The sequence below is a fragment of the Chaetura pelagica genome, unplaced genomic scaffold (genome assembly GCF_000747805.2).
Source record: "Chaetura pelagica isolate M959 unplaced genomic scaffold, ChaPel_1.0 scaffold79, whole genome shotgun sequence".
Classification (NCBI taxonomy): Eukaryota; Metazoa; Chordata; class Aves; order Apodiformes; family Apodidae; genus Chaetura; species Chaetura pelagica.
Genome location: NW_009969339.1, coordinates 2836619 through 2857033, shown reverse-complemented (window position 1 = coordinate 2857033; position 20415 = coordinate 2836619). Strand labels below are relative to the sequence as shown.

Below are 20415 nucleotides of genomic sequence, written 5' to 3'. Positions count from 1 at the left end.
GTGGCCACTGTCTGTGGAATGAGGAAGGTTTTGTCCCATGAAATTTTTCCTCCCTAAAGAGACAAAGCACACAGCCCTCAGGAAAATTTCCTTCATGTTAGAAAAATTAGGTTTTTTTTAAATTTCTTTTATTTGAATGAGAGCTTAAGTCATTCTGGGGCAGGAGAAGCTTATTTGGTGTTTTGAGATAAAGCTTGTATGATAATTCTTTACTGTAAGTTCCTAAAAGCAAGGAACATTTTAATTAAAGTTAATTTAAAGTTTAATTATAAAGTTGTGAACTGTTAGCCAGTTACACTAGGTGACATTTTGCTTAGCCAGTATCGCTGTGGAAATAGTAATGACCTGTAAGAAGAGTAAACAGCATGTTAATTAGGTGTTCTGAAGATGCAGATTTTGAAGAGATTGCAAACAGTAATTACAAACTTTTTTTTTAAGAGATTACAAACAGGATGGAAAATAAAAAGAGAGCAGAGAGGTTAGGGACGTGGGTAGAAAACTAAATGAGAGTTCAGTCCTCCTCCATTCTGAGGGGGGAGAGAACCTTTTGAAACACCAGTATTTAATGACTGGAGAGGATTTCAAAGTGGCAAAGCCAGACAAGAGCTGCAGGTGGTGCAGTTGGCAGATTTGGATGCTGCTGATACAAAAGATGCATTGGGTGCTTTGTGCTAGGTCAAACACACCAGAACGTATGATGGATGCCAAGAAGAGCTAATGAAAAAGGGTGAGGACAATGATACACTCAGTTATATGATTGCAGTTACGGGTGTACTTTTGTGTGACTGATCTCTGGTAGGAGATCGGAAGGGGGAATTGCTTGGGGAGACCAAAAGTAGGATAAATAAGGTTGCTGAAAGAAGTTACTAATGAAATGAAGGAAAGGTATCAAGGGAACAGAAGCAAGTGAGTTAGAAAAAGAACACAGACTGGGTAGGGGAATGAAACTGTTGGCAACAGAAGGTCTAAAGGAGGAGGACGCAAATCACATTAAGAACATACATAATCTAAATAGATGAAGAGGTGGCTGGTTGTAAATACAGGAAGGAAGATAGTAGTGGCATATTAGGAGTAGTGGTATGGAGTTGAGCAAATGCTTGTAACTTCATTTTCTGGCAGTAGGAGCTCATTTAACTGAAAAACAAGTACCCAGCAACTTCTACAGGGACTAGTTAAAAGGCCAGCATATGGCAGTTAATGTTGCATTAAGTATTCAGTGAAGTCTAAGGTACAGTCCTTTTATTGATAGGGATGGATGTTATGATCTAATAGGTATTTTCCATCTTTAATTTTTATTATTCTAGTGACCTGAAACCCCCACTTGCAATCTTCAAAATGAAAAAATATCTTCATAATTTATATTTATATAGAATGAATCTCATCAATTTCGTTACATGGCCGCCATCCTTCGACACTGCTTATTAATCACGGGCCCTACTGAAGACAAAACTGAAGAGCTGCACAGGTTGGTAGAACTGCAGAACCAATCTATCTTAAAATGTTAGTTGTTTTTTTAAAAATAGGGGGAGGGGAAATTGCTTTGCCCAAAATCTAAAGTGGAAATCTGAGAAATAATGAAGACTACTAATTTTGAGTAAAATGTTACTAATTGCCTGAATTATTATTTAAGCATGTCTGGTGCTCCAGAGAGAAAGCAACTGGCCAGATTATTATTTGTGATCAATAGTAATGAAGCTGACCTTTTAAAAATCTTTGTGTATGTGTGTGTGTGTAACTGAGGATGAAAATACATATGGAAGTTCTAGGGGTGGTGCAAACTGAAGTGGAATGCAACTTCTCTTGTTTTGCACAGCAGCTGATGGAAAGCAAGCATTTTGAGTTTTTTGTATTTAGCTTTTGCAATTCCGATGGGCTGGAAGTTACAAGTTGGTATTTTATCTCCAATAGTTCTAGGCTGCTTTATTGAAAGTACAAATATCAGTTCCCTGGTAATAATCTACATTTTTTTCACAAGTGAGTTAATAATCTTGCCAGGTTTAGGTGCATCATTTGTTGGGGTTTTTTTCTGAATCCTGCACCCAGCTTTTGTTATGTATTTCCAGTCAACAATTCAGTTGGAATTCAGAGTATTTTTAGTGTGATGATGGTTCTCTGTTCAGTGCTACTGTTTTTTTCCATTACACCCTAATTTTTATTCAAGTAGGTCAGCTGTTCACAGGGCCCAACAGTACAGTAGCTTCAAACGCTATCCCATGTTATCTGTCAGCAATGAAAGTGTTGCCATTTTCTTCTTCAGAGCTGCCCATATATCCAAGTGCAGGATCTTTTGAAGATCATCTTCTGAAACAGCAGTCTCCAGGAAGGAGGATAGAGCTTTTCACACCCAGCAATCTTGAAAGTGTTAAATGAACTTGATTAAAATCTTGGAAAGCTCTTAGAGATCAACAATCTTAGTAGGTGAACACTAAAATCCTACATCAGAGCCCTTCTCAGTTGGTGCAGAGTAGTTTGGAATAATTTAGGACACCACTGCAGTAGTTGTCATGACTAAAGTTAGTGCTGAGTATGTCCTAAAAGGCAGTGTTTTTTCTCTTTGCTGCTGTGTATAGTGGGTGTTTTGCACTCTCGTCATCCTTTAAGGGAGGGATTGGTGGGAATAAGTTCCCCACTGCTGGGAAAATTGAATGGATTTGGATAAATTCAACAGTTAAATGCAGACATCAGCCTTTAGCATTTAAGCTTGTACACAGGCAGTAAGACTGCCTGATATTTTGGTGAATTCTTGCACAGCTGATGCTCTTCCCAGAAAAAATTGGGTTTTTTCCTTGACCAGGAATCTGACTGGTATCTTGTGTAGAGATGCTGCCCACCTGGACTTTATGGAGACACGCAAGGCAAGGCAAGGATTGTCCATAATTCTGAGAAGTGGAACCAGAAAAAAAAAATGAGGATGCTTATGACTGTCTTGTGTCACTTCAGTTGTTTCCCCTTGTCCATCAGACTCAGTATAGTCTGCATTAGTCTTTCTGTTATGCTGGGAAAAAAACTTTCTCCCTGTTAGCTAACTGGAACTAGTTTGTGACAGAACAAAGGAATGCAAGAAGAGTATTGCTGCACATAGTCTTCAATCTTGATTTATGTCAGACTTGTTTTTTGTTGTAGTGATGTGGGTTTTTTTAACATGCCCGAAGAACACTGAACAGGTTTTGACTTTTGTGATTCAAATATTTCAGCCCTTTTGCAAAACTTGATTTTTGTCTTTGACTGCCTCAGGATGCAGTAAAAGCTGAATAATTTAATTAACTTTTCCACTAAGCAAGGCAGCTCTGGAACAGAAAAGGTGTAGTCAGACATAATGCTCCTTTATATCCTTTGAGGAGTCAGTTTGCTGATGTATCTGGTCGAGCAGCACTTTCATTCCTGACAGGAGTTTCAATAATGTATGAGTAAACTTGTGTTAGCAATCTATAGCTAACATAGCATAGCTAAAAAGATGAGGTTGTGGTGTTGTCTGGGTTGTTGAGTGCCAGACTCTGACCCTGCAATCTTAGATAAAGTGTGAGTCAGCGAGCAGGGTGCAGCTTCTCACTCTGCTTTCCACCTGGAGCCTATCAGTAAGGCAGTTATGAAAATAATGTTAAAAATGGAATACAATGTAAGCACTATTGAATACAGAATGAACTTTATAAAGTATCAGGGAGGCATATTTCTTAGAATTGCTGATCACTTCTCGATAAGTTTGTAAGTCTGCAGAATGTAAGATACTTGAAATGGAGGATTTATGCAGCCTGTTAAAGCACCATGTGTGAATGCTTGTGCTCTGAATGTGTAAGTTGGGGATTTATTTTATGTGTGCATCAGGTGTTGGATATGTGCCCTGAGCAGTGATGCACTGATTGTCAGTATGACTCTATTTCTAATAAATAAGCAAAAATTACCTATAAAAATATCTTAACTAATTTAGTACCTGGTATTGTTGTCATTATTGTGATTCTGTCATGTCGTTACTTAACGTTTGAATATGAACAGCTTAAAGCACCACATAGAGTGGTGCCATTTTTGGCCACTAACAAGGTTTTAATCAAGGCATTCAGCAGCTCTAAATAGGCCTTTGCTTCTGAATTTGCATATCAGGAGGGGGCTGGGAGCATGAGTGGGTGGATGTCATGTCCCAGTGATTAATGATCTCTAGGAAGCCGAAAAGAGGAGAGTAATATACGCAGTATTTCTACCCCCTGGAGTAGGAATGCAAACACTATTGTGCAGATCTGTGCATATTCACTGACTTCCTGGTAGCTGGAGAATTTCATACACTCCTCTACCACAAATAAAACTGTCAGTGGAGTGACAAAGATCAGAAAGCCACGCTTCATTTATTGAAAAGAATAGCTCAGACACAGTGATCCAGAAAATTAATTTTGTAGGTGTTTTGGAACTTGGTTGTTTAATAAGAAACTGGTAAAAAGAGAACTTTTGATGAAAAGCCTGAAGCTAGCAAATATTTGTTGAATTTCAGTCTGTTTTGTTTCTGACTATTCCTGAATTATTAGAGAGGAATAACTTCTATGATACAAAAGAGGTATCTTAAACAGGAATTAGGAACAAAACAAAGAGAACAAGCTTTCCAAAAAGTAGAAGCTGTCTGAATTTCAGTTGCTAAAAGAGCAAAAGGGAGATGGCACAGTGTGGAACAGCCACCCAGTCTGATCAGACTAAAACCAGCACATTTGTTAGAAATCCTGTTGTGTTTGATTGCCATGGTTTGCTTTCTCTCTCATTAATTCTTTGTTAGAATTGTATTAAAAACATAAAAACTGAGGGCAGCTTCTAAGTAGATATTATTAAAAGTTTTTTAAAACGTTTGAAAAGTTTTCTCTATTCTTGGAACACTTCGCCAATCCTTGAAACATTGGTGCTCATAGTTTCATTGATAGCTTTGAGGTCTGCAAATGTAAGCCTAAATAATTCTGTAGTATTTCTAAATATTTCCATTTAAAAGTTTATCTGGGCAGCAGCAGGTAAATAATGACAGAATCCTAATTTTTGCAGCATCTGTGTAATTGAACCCCAAATCTGTGTAATGAGAACAGGATAGATAGCAAATTCAAGGGATGTGCACCAGACAAGAGACCCTTGCAAAGTAATTTCCATCTTACTCCATTAAAGAGGAGAGGGAGGACCATGTGGTCTCATTGAAATCACTTAACGAATATTTGGGAAGCACTCCTCTTTGTGCTTTGAAGAATGCCAAGGCTGCCAGTTTCTGGAAGATACTGCTTGGTAAATAAACCTGAATCTTCTTTGAATGTGGTAAAATATTTTGGATATTCTGTACACTACAAGCTAAGTAAAACTGAAAATATTTCAGGGCACCTGAGAAACTGCCACCACAGCCCACTCTTATAAGAGGAGGAAATGCTTCCTGTGGTGTACTTTGTCACATTAATGATGGGAATATGGATGTGTTGTAAAATGTTTTAAGTTTCAGAGGTAAAAAACTCTTTGCTCCAAATCAATGTGAGAGTTCCCCCTGCTGTCCTGCAAGATCAGCTGCTGTAACACACTCTGGGCCTTAACTGTGGAATAGGATACTATGGGAGCTGGAAGTAATAATGCAGTGCTGCAGTATAGTTTTTGGAGCTTTTGTCTTTGTTTTTCCTTGTTTTTTCCAAGATCCAGCACTCGGGTAGTAAGGCATGCCACCTTCTTTAAAACCCAGAGAGTAGAGAAGGGCCATTCTTTTTGGTTGCATTTGTACAGTTTATGGTGAGTTGTACTCTGTTTTTAATTCTTTCTACCAAATGAATAATGAATTTTTCAAATCTATTCCAGCAATGCAATCAACCTCTTAAGTAATGTTCCCGTGTCATGCTTGGATGTTCTTATTAGTCCATCATCCCAAGAGGAAACAGATATAAAATACAATGGTATGAATATGGGAGCAATTCAAATTTTACTGGATTTCATGGAGAAGAGAATAGACAAGGTATGGGCTGCAAAAATTCTTCAGGGGGCTTCTTTCATTAAATCGAAAAGCACACATACATAAAGCTTCTTACAAACCTTCCTGACAGTATTTAGCAAAATTACAGCTGTCTTTGCTTCTAGATTGTGAAACACCTCAAAATTGAGAACAAATTCCTGTGAGTATCTGAAGCATACTTGCTTGTGTGTGTGTGAGGATGAACATTTGGCTCTCAGTTAATAGCTACATGAAGTTAATTCTTTGGCTTGTCATATAAGTCTTTATTGAAGTATTCATCAGATTTGGAAAGGAAAATTTCCTCTTAAAAATGTTTTGGGTTTTTTGGTTTTTTTGTGGTGTTTTTTTTTTTAGGGAAGCAGCTATAGAGAAGGTCTGACTCCAGTTCTCAGTTTATTAACTGCATGCTGCCGAACTCACAGGAATATCAGGAAGTTTATAAAAGCTCAAGTAAGTAAAATATTCATTAAAATTTGAATATAAAGCTAATGATGAACTTTCTGAAGTTTGTACATCAGTGCAAGACATTGATACTTTAAAAGCATGAATGGTTTCACACTAAATTACCCACAGGGTTCTCTGCAGTACTTTTTTCCTGTTACGTCTCTGAGAACTGTCAGCTGTAGAAATAATTTTGCAGTCATGTCAATCAATAGCTCCTAAGTGCCACGATACATTCTGTAGAGCTGTTAAATGACAACATGAGGTGTATTGTAAAGCTGATGTCATGCGAGTCACCGTGAATCATGTAACACAGAGGCAAAGGACTTGGTAAGATCTGTGTCCCCTTAGATCCTGCATATAAAAAAAAAAAATCAGTGCAGTTAATAAAGCTTTGCAAAGCTGTGTGGTAACCCATGAGGCTACAGGTGTTTTGATGGGTTTTGCATGAGCTTTAGTTTGACCTCAGCAGGCAGGAGTCATTGAAATTGAAACTTGGACACCAGTGTGTATCAGCTGCTCTGTCAGAGTAAAACTCTGTCCCTGAACAGAGGCACACTTCATCACTTGATCTCTTAAAAGAGCTGTTTAATACAGTGCAAACTGTGGGTAGGCTTTTTACAGGGGCAAAAAAAAATAATTCTGTCCCATGGTTAAAGATCTAAAGGATCTCTGTGGCTTGGTGGTTGGGTGTGGTGTTTTCTTTTAGTTTTGCTGCTTTTCCTGAAGTTGAGTGGAGAGAAGTTAAAAGACGAGCAAGGGAAAGACAGCTGAAACCAGCTGAAAAATGTTATTTTCCTAAGCTGCAGTGATTTTTGGATTGCATTGTGGATGGCATTCCCAAATCAAAGCTGCATATCAATTCATAAATGGCAAACAGTATATATTTTCTGCCTCTGTCACCTGAACCAGAACACTGTTTTTGAAGTTTTTAGGAAACTCATTCTTGCTTCTGATTGTTTTTGCTCGCAGCAGTTCATTACTGGGACACACTTCTGATCTGTTAAATTACCAAAAAAAAAAGTAAAAAAAGTTACAGAGTCAAATGTTCAGAAGTTAGAAAATGAAATTGTCTGCATGTTTTCACAACATCTCAGTGTCTAGGTATCAGGATATAATTGCATGCTGTCTCCTACCACAGGACCACTGCCTCATATGGTGCACAGAATGGATGGATACTGCTAACTGCATGGCCGGATGCTTGATATTTTGAATTACCCACATTGTTAAGTGTTGGCCTTAGGCTTTATTTATTGTTCGTTATTCAAATTATGATCTGAAGACAGAATGATTAATTGCCTCTTAGACTGTCCTATGGCACTCATCACTGTGTTAGTACTAGAGTACTCCAGAAACATAAATTCATTCTTACAACACTCTGTGAAATGGCAGTCATGGTACTATCCCCATTGGGGAAAGTAAGTAGGGACAAGTAAAATGTTTTTGCTAATTGTTTGAATACTTAGTTTGAAAAAGACAGGGTCTGTTTCTTTTCAAAGTATTCAATACTGTAGTATTCATTTGTTTAAGTATCAGTTCCCAGTGAGTCCAATTTTAGTAATAATTGTGCAGTAATTTTTCCCAGAACATGACATTTTGCATTATACACCTAGAAGACAAAAGATCTTGCTATTTGTGACATCTTTGTTTTCATTCCCTAGTAAAACACTGAAGATTCATAATTCTTACAGGAGTCAGGAGATCATTAAGTATCTCATATTATCTCCCAGATTTGTTTGCAGATCATATCATATCCTGTGGATGTGAAAAAAATAAAGTAGGTTTTGAGTCTGAAGGCATATGCACAAGGAGGTGGAAGTTAGGTTGCAAATCCAGCCATATTTCAAGAACCTCCTGCCTTTTTTGAAGGTTGAAGTTAAAATTAATGACATTTAGTGAGAAAATAGTGTGCTGGAGGAAATGTTAAACAGTATTTTCTCCAAAATTTTTTTTTAAATTTAGCTTGAGCTTTTAAAAGAGTGTTTTCTGGGAGAAGTACACATTTCCTCTATACATATAGAGCCAGTATTTAAAATTTATGGTAGCAGAACTTGCAGTGTCACTTTTGTTTTTCCTGCTTTCTCATTATAAGTGTATTCATTGTTCTGTATAAATTGTATGTACATTGTGTTAATATTACAAGTTCTCTTAAACTGGTATTTTAATGCTTTTACCAGGTATCTGAGCAAAACAGAAGAAACAAAGAACATGAGGTTACTGCTGCCTGTTGGCCAACAATTTTGGGACATTTATTTGTGCTCTTAAACTCTTAATAATTGTCTCTTCATTTTTTAAATATTGTTTTTTAAGTTTACATTTGGGACTGAGTTCTCTTCTGTCCAGGATGGCAGGCCAAAAGGCCTGAATATATTAAGAAGCAAGAGTCATTGCTAGTGCCTGTAAGCATAGTTGGATTGGTTGGTTTTTTTTTTATGAAGAAGCAAAGCTTACAGTATTTTCTTGTTCTGTTGACTGTGGCTTTTTCTGCAAGGATTGGATAGGTGTTGCCATGCATTCTGTGCTGGTTTTCCTCTTTTGTGCTCCTAGGTCTTGCCTCCATTGAGAGATGTATCAAATCGTCCAGAAGTTGGCACAACAGTGAGAAACAAGCTGGTGCGCCTTATGACACACGTTGACCTTGGAGTAAAGGAAATTGCAGCAGAGTTTCTTTTTGTTCTTTGTAAAGAGAGAGGTAAAAATTACTTTTTCTTCTCCCTTTTAAGATCTTGCCGTAATTAGTCTATTTGCCTCTTGCTGTAATTCTGGATTCTTGTAACACTGCTGTTTTTTGTTTTGTGGCTCATTGTAGTTCAGTAATTTTCTGTATCATTTTTTGCAGTTGACACCTTGTTAAAATATACAGGCTATGGTAATGCAGCAGGATTGCTGGCATCAAGGGGCCTTCTAAAAGGAGGAAGAGGAAATAATTGGTACTCAGATGATGAAGATACAGATACAGAGGAATACAAATCTGCAAAGCCAAAGTATAGTATCGTTTTCATTTCTGCGTATCCTGTTGCAATTCAGATGTTTTAACATAACTGTTTGGTTTCACCTTTTACAGAGAAGCCAGTTTTTGAATGATGTGTGCTTATTATTAACTACAGTCTTCTGTTGGCTTCATGGTCTAATTACTGAGAAACCAGCCTCTTTAACTTCAGTAGGGGGAACTATGTAGAAATGAAATAGCACAGAGACCAGGACCTCAGTAAGGGGTGTGGTGAAAGAGAGGTGGTGAATGAATGCAGAAGCATAATACCTGTGACTAATATACATGCATAAAAAGATGTAGAGACAGTAAGCACATGTTTAGGCAGAGCAGGTATGTAACTTCAGGTGCAATTCTCTCTCTTCACAAGGAATTAGGTTAGTGGTTGGACTTCATGACCTTAAAGGTCTTTTCCAACTGAAACAGTTCTGTGATTCTTTGAAATACTTGTCAAAAACAGTAACAAACAAAAATGAAAAAGGTTTGTGGATCCTGACATGGATGGCATTCAAGGTACAGATTAGAGTTTCAAAGTACATGTGTGTTGTCTGTTTAAATGGATGCTTAAAAAGTTGGAATTGTTAAATGAGAGTAAAGGAAGCTATCAGAGATGATACTGTAAGAGTAACAAAGCAGGCCAAAAATATTTTGAAGAGCAGCTTACTGGAGGCATTAAGAGTAAGGAGAACCTTCTTCACAGGTTCATGAAAAGCTAGAAGCCCACAGTGTGTATGTGATCATTAGATGGTTTAGGCAGAAAAAGGGGGCAAGTCCATAGCAAAAAAGCTAAAGGAATTATTTTGCATCATTGTTGTTGTGAGGAAGGTTGAAGAAGTTTCTGATCTGCATCTGATTTTCTGTATTGCTGTTAAATATTTGTGATTAAGCTGCTTGAAAAGATAATTTGCTCAGAAAGTGTTCTTTAATTCTCTGCTTTTGTTACCATTTCTGTATTGCTGTTCACTTCTTTTAACAGTAAAAATAGAATTGGCATTGTAAATTCTCTAAGTAAAGTAACCTTAATTTGGTTTGAGGAAAAATCATCATGGGAAGGGAATAGTAAATAATTCAACAGTTCTTCATGAGTAATTATTTTTAGATTAAGCCTGTACAGAGTTAGTTGCAAACATGGATCTGTCATTCTGTTTCCTGTCTATGTTGTTATTACTAATGACATTGTCAATATTACCATTGTTATTCCCCTGCTTTCAAACTGCTTGTGTATGAGTTAGAACATAACAACAAGTACTAGTGGACTGTGTGTTTCTGAGTAGCTAACCAGAAGTTAATACAGTGAATCGCCAAGAAGATAATGTCTTGATTCGTGGGAAAAGACTATGGAAAAGGTATAAATACGAAGGTTGGCTATTTATAGTAAAAACTTTTCTGTGCAGTTCAGACAGTTTTAGTCCTGGTGGTTTCTTTTAGTGTGTTCCTCTTTTCTCCTATCAAGAAGATAGACAATTTACATACATAGTTCTATCTTAACTGTATTGCTTTTCCACCTCCAGCATTAACCTTATCACTGGTCATTTAGAAGAACCAATGCCCAATCCGATGGATGAAATGACAGAAGAACAAAAAGAATATGAAGCTATGAAGCTTGTCAACATGTTTGATAAACTTTCCAGGTATTGTATTATAGCTGCTTTTGAAGCAGCTCATGTCCTGGCTCTTTACTAAGGTCTACTTCTCAAAAATACTGCTATAATCAACTTCTTTGCAGGATTAACTGCAGAGACTTTGCACTCTGACTGCAGAGAAAAACATTTAGCACTTCAAAGAGAATAGTAATATGTAACAAGACTTCAGAGCAAATCTCTTTTGGAGAGGAATGGACAGAATCAGTAAGATCTGGTGGTGAGGGAACCTGCTTCCTAAGTGGATAGGTTGATAATAATGAATAGGATTTCCCCTTTTAAAGTGTGAGGGACAATCCAAGCCCAAGGCAACTGTACACATTTTCCCCAAGTCAATGAGCAGCATCTCATGGTAACTACTTACATCTGCTGCTTATATAAAGAACAAATACAGTGCAAAAATAATTGTCACCAGAAGCAATAAATTACATAATGGAGCAATTGAAAAGGAATTAACAGTTAAGAATTATTGTGGATTTATAAGAATAAGTGTGGACTGGATTACAAGTGAGCCTTTAAAATTTCTTTCAAATGACTGAGGTAATGCCATAAAATAAAATTATACTTAAGGAAACATAAAGGTGTATGTGTTGATACAGAAGGTTTGTTTATTTTTAAATGTTCTACATACAAGAAGGGAACAGACCTGTGCTGTTAGCTAGAGCTTTTTCTATCTTTGACTCAATATGCCTGAAATTTGCTGGTTTTTCTTTGCCCATACCTGTTGCCATATTGGAGCGATTGCTTGTAGTTTGTTTTCATGTAGGGAAACCTTTACATTTTTGAGGAACATTTAATGTAGCACTAATTTATCACTGAACTGAGCTGTAGGAATTTAGGTAAATAAATAAATGGATCGTTCTTCAAACATGGGAAAACTCAGCAGCTAGGATGTGTATTTTGTCAGTCAGTATACTGATAATCAAATAACAGCATCTGTTGAGAGAAATTCAGCAAACCAAGTATTTTTACATCTCAAAAATACAGCAAAAGCTGTAGGAGAATCTGTTTTTTATGTTAGATGGCAAAGATTGAATTACAAGCAGAAGTGAAAGCAGGAAAAGATCTCGGAACAACTTCACTGTCAGTGAAGCAGTTGGATAATTTTTCACATGATTTGCATGGAGAGCAAGTGTAGTTAGTATGTTAGTAAGAAAGAGCAGAAAATGCAATGCACATGTAATCCTAATAGAACTACTGGGGAAAATGGAATGATTGCTGTGTAAGCTAAATAATTAGGAGCTGAGTGATAGGGGTGCTGCAATAAAATGACTGAGTGCTGTGAAACTTTTTTAAAAGGAAGATTGAGACTGGAGATAAGCTAAGACTGCAGAACAGGGAGTTGCTGTCACTGTAGCACTCACACACAAAGTCCAAATGGCATTACTGTAGCATAAGAGCCTTTTCAGTACAGAGGACTGGAGGCACCTGCTGCCTTGCCTGCTACCAACTGACAATAACTAAGCAGCTGGTGCCCTGTGTCACTACTGATCCTTTTGGCCAGTAGCATTACTTTCACCTTGGGCTTTCTGTGTCACTTACCATCCACCTGCAGTTTCTTCTATAGTACTTAGACTGCATACTCCTCAGGGCTGGGACTCTTTCTGTTGTAAGGTTTTTGTTTATTTGGGTTTTAGTGTAGTGATTGCTGTGGGACAGTGTTGTTGATGTGACCCTTTTTAGCGCTGTGATAACATGAATAAAATCACTTGACTGTTCTTCCCACTCTTTGTTTTACTGGAAATTGGGCAGGGGGAAGTGCTGGCAAGAAGAAAAAAGAGAGTAAGACTTGGTTTTGGGAGGCTGTGGGATATTTTAAGTGAAAGCAATTGAGTGCAATTGTGGGTTTTGCAGATGTTAAATAAAATGGGAAGCTGCCAGTCTGGTACACAAGAAGAAAGAGTTAGTAACATGCTGATAGCAACGGGAGTCCCTTCATGTATTTCAAATTGAATGCTCAGCCCTTCAGTGCTAGGAGTTTTCAGATACTTTAAATCTTCCAGTGGAATGCACTTTTTTCCTTAGTTTTCAACCTACAGATTTAAACTGGAGGTTCCTTTGATATGAGTCTTCAGCTGATTCTGGGTTTTGAGTCTTGCTTTGAGACAGACTGCTGATGACAGATTTCCTACTTCTCCTGGTCTTTGTTGTTGTAGGAGAACTGAGCAATTTCAGTGTGGTGCAGTGCTTTGCTTTTAAGAGGAGAGGAAGGTGGACAGGGAACCAACAGCCCCTTCTGATCTTGAATGAGTTTGTGTAACTTTATCTGTGTAACCTGGACAAGAGCACAGAGTCAACTTGCATGACCTCCAGCAAAACTGGTTTGCTTAATACACTTGTCCCAGTAATGCAAGCTCAGCTTTAAAGAGGTAGCATGCTTTTCCTGGAGAAAGGTATGGAAAAAACAGAAGTTGAAGAACTGACAAACTTGCTTCCCTTCCTGACTGGTGAGGATAATCAGGCCAGTCTGTCACTGGACTGTTCTAGATTTAGCTTTAACTGGCTCTGTGTTGTTTTTGAAAACTTACCTGGTGAGCAATTGAACTCAGAACACAAATTTGCAAAACAGTACTACTTCATGGAAAAATTATAGCCTTTATTAATGGCCACTGTCTACACTGTACCCTTTGTACAAGTTTCTTGACACTGTAAGTAATAAAGTGGCATTTTCTCCCATGTTGCATAAGATGCTGGTGTGTTTTTGCTCTCCAGGTTTGCACTGAAGAATTGAAATTGCTTTGAAGTGATGTAAAACTGAGCCAGGCTTTTAGTCATTTTAGGGCTTACTTCCACAGGTTTTTTCTAGTCTGTTAGGTTGTCAATGTTTAGGCCTGTTCATGGGGTAACTGATGGTTGACAAGGCTAAGTCAAAATCAATCACCTAGTTTTGTTGTTTCCAAAATGTATGGAGCAAAGCTGAATGTTGCTTGTGAACCCATTTCCTCTACTCAAATATTTTAACATAGACTGGAGTTCTACAAAATCTTTTGTAAAAAAAATTATTTTTCTGAAATTTGGCTGGATGAGATTACTTGTAAAAATCATTAGATATATACATTTTAAGTGTGATGAAAAATCTTGATTACTGCAGGTCTTGGGAGATGTAGATGTTACTTAGGTAGTTTGCTGGGTAGCTGTACTTAACCCTGAAGTAACTCTGTGAGCTTTGTCTGCAGTAAGGATCTATACTATCTCAATTCATTGAGAATTGTTTGATGACTGCAAATCATTTCCCTCTGTATGTTATGCACATCTTTGAGCTTTGAAAAACTCCCCAAATCTAAAAAAAAAATTTAACTCAACCCTTCATTTTTTTTTTTTTGCAAAATATCCAGTTAGCCACCTTAAATCAGTGTTTTATGATATTCAGTCTCTTTATGTAAAAGATTATTTGGAATACTCAGTGTTAATTAAAATGTCTGCAAAAAATGCTAACATTTTTTCTATTATAAATCGTAGGTAGAATTGTATATTAATTGACTAATTTAAAATGTCAGTATGCTTTTTCCAAGCCAACCTTGTATTAATAGCAAGAATCCTTTTGCTGATGAAATGGTCTCCAATTATCACAGCTTGGGTTTTGTTGTACATTGAACAGAAGTCAACAAAACAAGTATGTCAGAGAACCTGTCTAAATAAGCAACCGTACTCATTAAAAACACAAAATTAATCATAGGATGAATAAAGAAGGCAATGTTACATAGATTTTTTTTTTTTCCTCCCCTTTCTAATAATGGAACAAAATAATGTTACATGAAAGGATCGGAACTATTATGTAGTACTCAATTATAAGGAGGTGAATAGGTCCCTAACATGCCATTTTATCAAAGGAGCAGACTGGTGTTTACATGGTGGCTGTTTCATTACAGACACCGTCATTAATTCCATGTGTCAATAGTGCCCCGTAGCACGTAGAGCAGACAAGAAAAAGTTACCCTTCAAAGCAAGGGAATGATTTTTGAGTCGTTATCAAGCTAAATGGCAAGCAGGAAGCTAGAACTTGTATGGATGTATTTGAAGGGACTCATGGGAGATCTGAAAGTGGAGGAAGAGAATGCATTTTACCAACTCTTTAATTATGATGTGTTTCTAAGTACACTTGAATAGAATGCTTTGTTTGCATTAGAAAAATGAATGTTGCAAGAAGGTGTATTTGATTATATGGGAGGTCACAGAAGGATGTTCAAATATCTGTAAATACACACATTGTGTGTATGTGTATATATATATATATATATATATACACACCCCCTTTCGTGTGTACAGAAGTATTTCCTGCTGCCACCTACTGGGCTGAAGCAATCTGTCTTCTGCCCAGTAGATGGACCGTAAGCTGCCAGGATCTGGATAATTGTCTTCTGAGGCTATTATGTACTAGTTTCTGGGGCTTCTCTTGCCACCTTGTATCTCACCTTAAACAGTAAGCACATCCTCAGCTAGCCCAAGTTGTCAAAGCTCAGTTGAGGCCTGTAAAGAGCCAGTGCTAAAGGGGCAAATTGTTGAGGCTGGCAGAGCCAAGACCATTCACACCAGGTAAGGATCAGCTCTGTGGGCTCTTGTGTGGTCTGAAGTTAGCTGAGTGGTGCCTTTTGCAATCCTACCCAAAATTCTCTTAATTAGCAGATAGTTGTTCCAAGCCTCTGAAACTAGCTTTGTGGGCAGCCCAGTTCTTTTCATCTTTGTCTCCTGTATTTTTTCTCTGGGAAAAACAGGAATAAGCCTGTGTAGCATTCAGAGCTTGCAGTCAAGTCTTCACCGGTGAAAGGATGCCATGTTTTATGCCATTTTAGGACTAGATTAAGTTTAGGAAATAAATAGGTAGATTCCTGTTTCTCATCCTACGTCTTCTTTCGGTGGTCTAGAGTATTTCTGCCTTCATACAGTTCAGTTTTATGGGGTAGCATTTGTTTGAGGAAGGGTGTACAGAGTTCAGCCTCCTAATACAGAGGAAGAACAGCAAACTTGTAATAGCCCACCATTCATCCTGTTCTGGGACTTGCAAAGCTTTTGAGGAGCTCGTTTTCCTAGGAAATGTCAGCTCAGTGTAGCTCATAGTTAAAGCCTAGAGAGGAGAAGTGTGCTGGGAATGAACCTCAAATGCAGTTCACAATGGTGCACTTTAAAATGAATACAGCAGGCTGCAAAATGGGCTTTTGGGCATCACTAAAGAAGATACAAATGCATGACAGTGACTCAGACTTTTACATTACATTGTCATGCAAAAGTTGTTGCCTTATCCCCAAAAGACCCCCACAGAAACCACAGATCAAGACTTGTGCATATGGGTGTGTCTTGTCTATTGCATCTGGTGTTCAGTGTCTCCACAGATGGCTCACCAGCAGAGAATAATTTTCTGTGGAGTTCTGGAGTGTGTGTAGCAAGTTGTAAAAGTGAAACACGAAAAGGAAATTGCAGAGAAAGAAGTATTTCTTTATAATTGACAAATGATGAGACAGGACTTCTTGACAGTATTTACAGATATCTTCTAACTATCCTTACGTAAGGAGAAGGAGGTCCCCACATAAGTGACTGGGACCTTGTTTTCCCATGTTTCTCCCTTCTTCTAGAACTGTTTCTTTATCCTTTACTAGCCATTATAATTTATATGTTACCAATAATAAATTGTAAATGACTTGTAAATTATGTGATTCTGTGACTTCTGGCTGTAATGTTAAATGTTGCAACTTAAGAGCATGCATTGTGGTTTGGAAAACAAAGATCTAGAATCTTCTCAGCTTAGATGGCAAGCAAAGGTGATTTCATTCTTTGTGGCTATATTTTTACTTTCGGGACTTAAAAAATTTGGGCAAGGACTTACTCTTCATGTTATTCTTCTCCAAAAATAAGTGTACTAGTTTACTGCTGAAACTTGAACTTGAGTAAATGGCACTGAAGAATTGTTGCAAGACGGATGAAAGATTTCAAAGGACACTATGGTGTTTAAAGTTTAAAAACTAAAAAGGCCTGAGGTGCATGTTTTTTTCCTGTGAAAAAAAGTCTTTGCTATTAGACACAACTCCAAAGCACTCAGGCTTTGCCTTTGGGGCACCCCTATAGCAGGCAGGGAGGGTTCTGGTCCTGTTTGGACACCGGATCTGCAGTCTTCATTTTTTAAGCCCTTTTGAATCTGATTTTGGGTATTCTTTTGATATCTTCTCCACATCTCCAGCAGATACTTGAAAACTTAAGTGAACCAAGAGTGCTCTTATTTGGGCAGAATCTGCATATTGCAGATTGCATTGCCTGAAGGAAGGTTAGACCCCCACCTGGAGTATTGTGTCCAGTTCTGGAGCCACCACCATAAGAAAGAGATGGAGCTGTTGGAATGAGTCCAGAGAAGGGCCACAAAGATTATCAGAGGGCTGGAGCACCTCTCCTGTGAAGGCAGGCTGAGAGAGTTGGGGCTGTTCATCCTGGAGAAGAGGAAGCTCTGGGAAGGCAGAAGGGGCTACTGAAAATCTGGGGAGGGACTTTTTATAAGGACTTGTAGTGATAGGACAAGAGGGAATATCTTTAAACTGGAAGAGGGGAGATTTAGGTTAGCCATTAGGAGGAAATTCTTCACTGTGAGGGTGGTGAGACACTGGCACAGGTTGCCCAGGGAATTTGTGGCTGCTTCATCCCTGGAAGTGTTCAAGGCCAGGCTGGATGGGGCTTTTGAGCAACCTGGTCTAGTGGGAGGTGTCCCTGCCCATGCAGGGGGGTTGGAACTAGATGAACTCTAAGGTGCCTTCCAACACAAACCATTCTGTGATTATATAAGGAAGAGTCTGAATGACTTGCTGTCATTCCTCAAGCCTGACAAGCTACCTCCAGTCTATCTAAAGATAGATCTTACTCTCACGCACACACAGGCAGAGTCCAGCGTGTGCTCTTCCAATTATGGTCAGTGAAAACCTCATTCCCTGGCCCGCAGCTTCCAACCCAGACCTTGTTAGCATAACCACAGCAGTTTCTCCAGGGCCACTTTTTCATATTTCAAACTGCTGTGGGATTTGTGAGCTTATCACTGTAGTATCGGATTGCCACATCTCTACAAACAGCTGCAAAGGCAAATAGTCTTTGCTCTTCCCAAGTAAAAAAGACTCTTGGAGACTTTATTTAGCCTCTGTTTGACTGTACAAATCTAACGTACACATGCTGTGTAATTCAGGTGTTGCCTTTCTTGCTTTTCCTGTGGTGGTGAGGTTAGATTGCCAGCTGTGTCCAAGCAATTTTTGTGCCTCTTTTCAGCCAAGACAGTAGTGCAGACCAGGCAGAGAGCTGGTGAAATGCCTTTGCTTCCCCATTGAGGGATAGAGTTTTGTTGTCTGGTGTTACATGTGTGTTATATTGGCAGTTTTAGTGGGCTGCCTTTCAAGCACAGGAAAGATTGACATCCAGCCTCCTCTCCTTTATTTAAGGTGACTCCTGACTATTTAAAGGTATTCTTCTTTTTTTTTTTTTTCGTAGAAAATCAAAATGTTATCTTTGCCCTTACAGCTTTTGCCATAATCCACATATAAATGAGGTGATAAAAAGTAAGGATTAAATAAATCTTTGCTAATACTTTTTGATTGGCTTAATCAATAATTAATCATCTCTTAGATGAGGCTGTAGCTTGTGGAGTAGATATAATTGGATTAGCTGCTGAGAGGCCTTTGGAGCTTTGAAGAGATTAAAAGGGCTGTCAATCCTGTAATTAAACTGCCACAAACAAAAGCAATAGTTATTAGAATCAGTCAGCTTTTTAAAAATGAATCAACAAGTCTTTACACACCACTAGTAGTGGTGTAGGCAGAGTCCGTTCTCATAACTGATTTATTTCCTCCAACAAGATGAATAACTATCAAATCATTGTTTTAATTGCCTGGGCATATATTGGCCAGAATGGCAGGTGAAATTTTAGGAAGAAACAGCAGTCACAGAACTCTTAGAAGAAAAGCTAATTTGTGTATCTAAACCAGTGAACCTGCTCCTTGTCTTGAGCCTATTAGCGACTGACTTTTCATGGTGTCTTTAATTGGCTAAGTAGGTTTGGCCTACATGAATGAAGTCTTTATCTGTCCTGCTCTTCCCCTCCCACCTATTTGAGAAGGTTTTTTGTTCCCCTTTCCTCAAAACTTAGCAGAAAATAACTTTAGCAGAAATAACTTCCTTTTAAAGGCTCATGATTTACTAGAGCATATACTGTATGTGACTATATTATACACATGTGAATTAATATGTGTGCATATGCTAATATATATTCTTTTTTTTTTATCTCTTGCAGAGATGAGCTTATAAAACCAATGGGAGTGCGGCCGGATGGCACAATGGCTCCTTTGGAAGAAGCAGTCAGCCAGTACCACACCAAAAAGCAAGACAGTTCAGAGTCAGACTGAAGCATCACCTGCTTCAGTCTCAGTTCTCCTCTAATCCACTTTTCCTTAGAGCCACGACATCTTGTATCTAGGCATTTTACATTTAGCCAGCATCACCTTAACTCTTCTGTTACTGGGATATTTAAATGGTGGGTCCTGTGGTGTAATGTCTGCATTTTTATTATGTCTGTGTAAAGAGCATATCAGTTTATTAGTTTATGATCTTTTGTTAATTTAAAACTAAGTGTATTTCAAAGGGATGAAAAGTGAATGTCTACAGTGTAAAATAAAATATAAACACTTTAATTTTCCAGAATCATGTTTTCTGAACCCTATAGGTTTTCCCATTCTTGATTATTTTTTTGTATTGTCTTGCCAGTCTCTCCCTTTATGTAATTTTAATTAAAGTGTGTTTGCTTAAGGGCATTAGGAGCAGAGGGTGTTTAAACTTAGAATTCTGACTCACCTTGTGAAGCTGCCTTAACTGGCAGTGATTTCAGAGCTACATTTTTTAAAATATTATTGGATTTCTTACTGATACACTCTTCTGTGGTTAAGCTGCTGCCGAAGGTTTTACCAATGTGTCAGTCACCAGTGGTATAATTATCTTTACATTGGGAACAAGATTGTGTATGTTGTATGTCCTCCTTCCCCCTTTCCCTCCCACCTCCTCTTACGACCACATAAATACGTCCCACCCCCCAGTCTGTGGTGAAGTAAAACTGCCCCTATTCAAAGCAGCATTCAAGTGTGTACACTTAGATGTTGCTGTGAATGAGAGTTGACTAAAGTGAAGTGCATGTGCAAGTGTTTTACTGAATTGGGGCCTACTTTTGGAGATTAAGGGGTATGCCTCACTTGAAGGGAAGTCAAACTAATCAACAAAGAAATACTTCCTTTTACGAGAACTTAGGAAGTGATGGGATAGAGAATGGGAAGGTGGGAAGGAGCAAAAAAGAGTTACTTTCAACTCTGTACTCTTGAAAAACAAAGATTAAAGCTTTAGGCGTGCTGCACTGCTGTCATTGTTGCCTCTTTGCCTGCTTGGTTTCTTTCTCT

At 38.1% G+C, this 20415-nt stretch overlaps 1 protein-coding gene across 1 annotated transcript in view; it reads left to right on the top strand.

The window, feature by feature from the left end:
• Positions 1 to 19571, top strand: part of RIC8B (RIC8 guanine nucleotide exchange factor B) — a 35276-nt gene extending 15705 nt beyond the window's left edge. Inside the window, exons 4-10 of the mRNA XM_010005853.1 lie at positions 1371 to 1465; positions 5794 to 5947; positions 6299 to 6394; positions 8933 to 9077; positions 9225 to 9369; positions 10886 to 11005; positions 19266 to 19571. Coding sequence (XP_010004155.1) covers positions 1371 to 1465; positions 5794 to 5947; positions 6299 to 6394; positions 8933 to 9077; positions 9225 to 9369; positions 10886 to 11005; positions 19266 to 19377 — 867 coding nt within the window. The 3' untranslated portion in view covers positions 19378 to 19571. The remainder of the gene's footprint in view (positions 1 to 1370; positions 1466 to 5793; positions 5948 to 6298; positions 6395 to 8932; positions 9078 to 9224; positions 9370 to 10885; positions 11006 to 19265) is intronic.
• Positions 19572 to 20415: the final 844 nt, after the last annotated feature.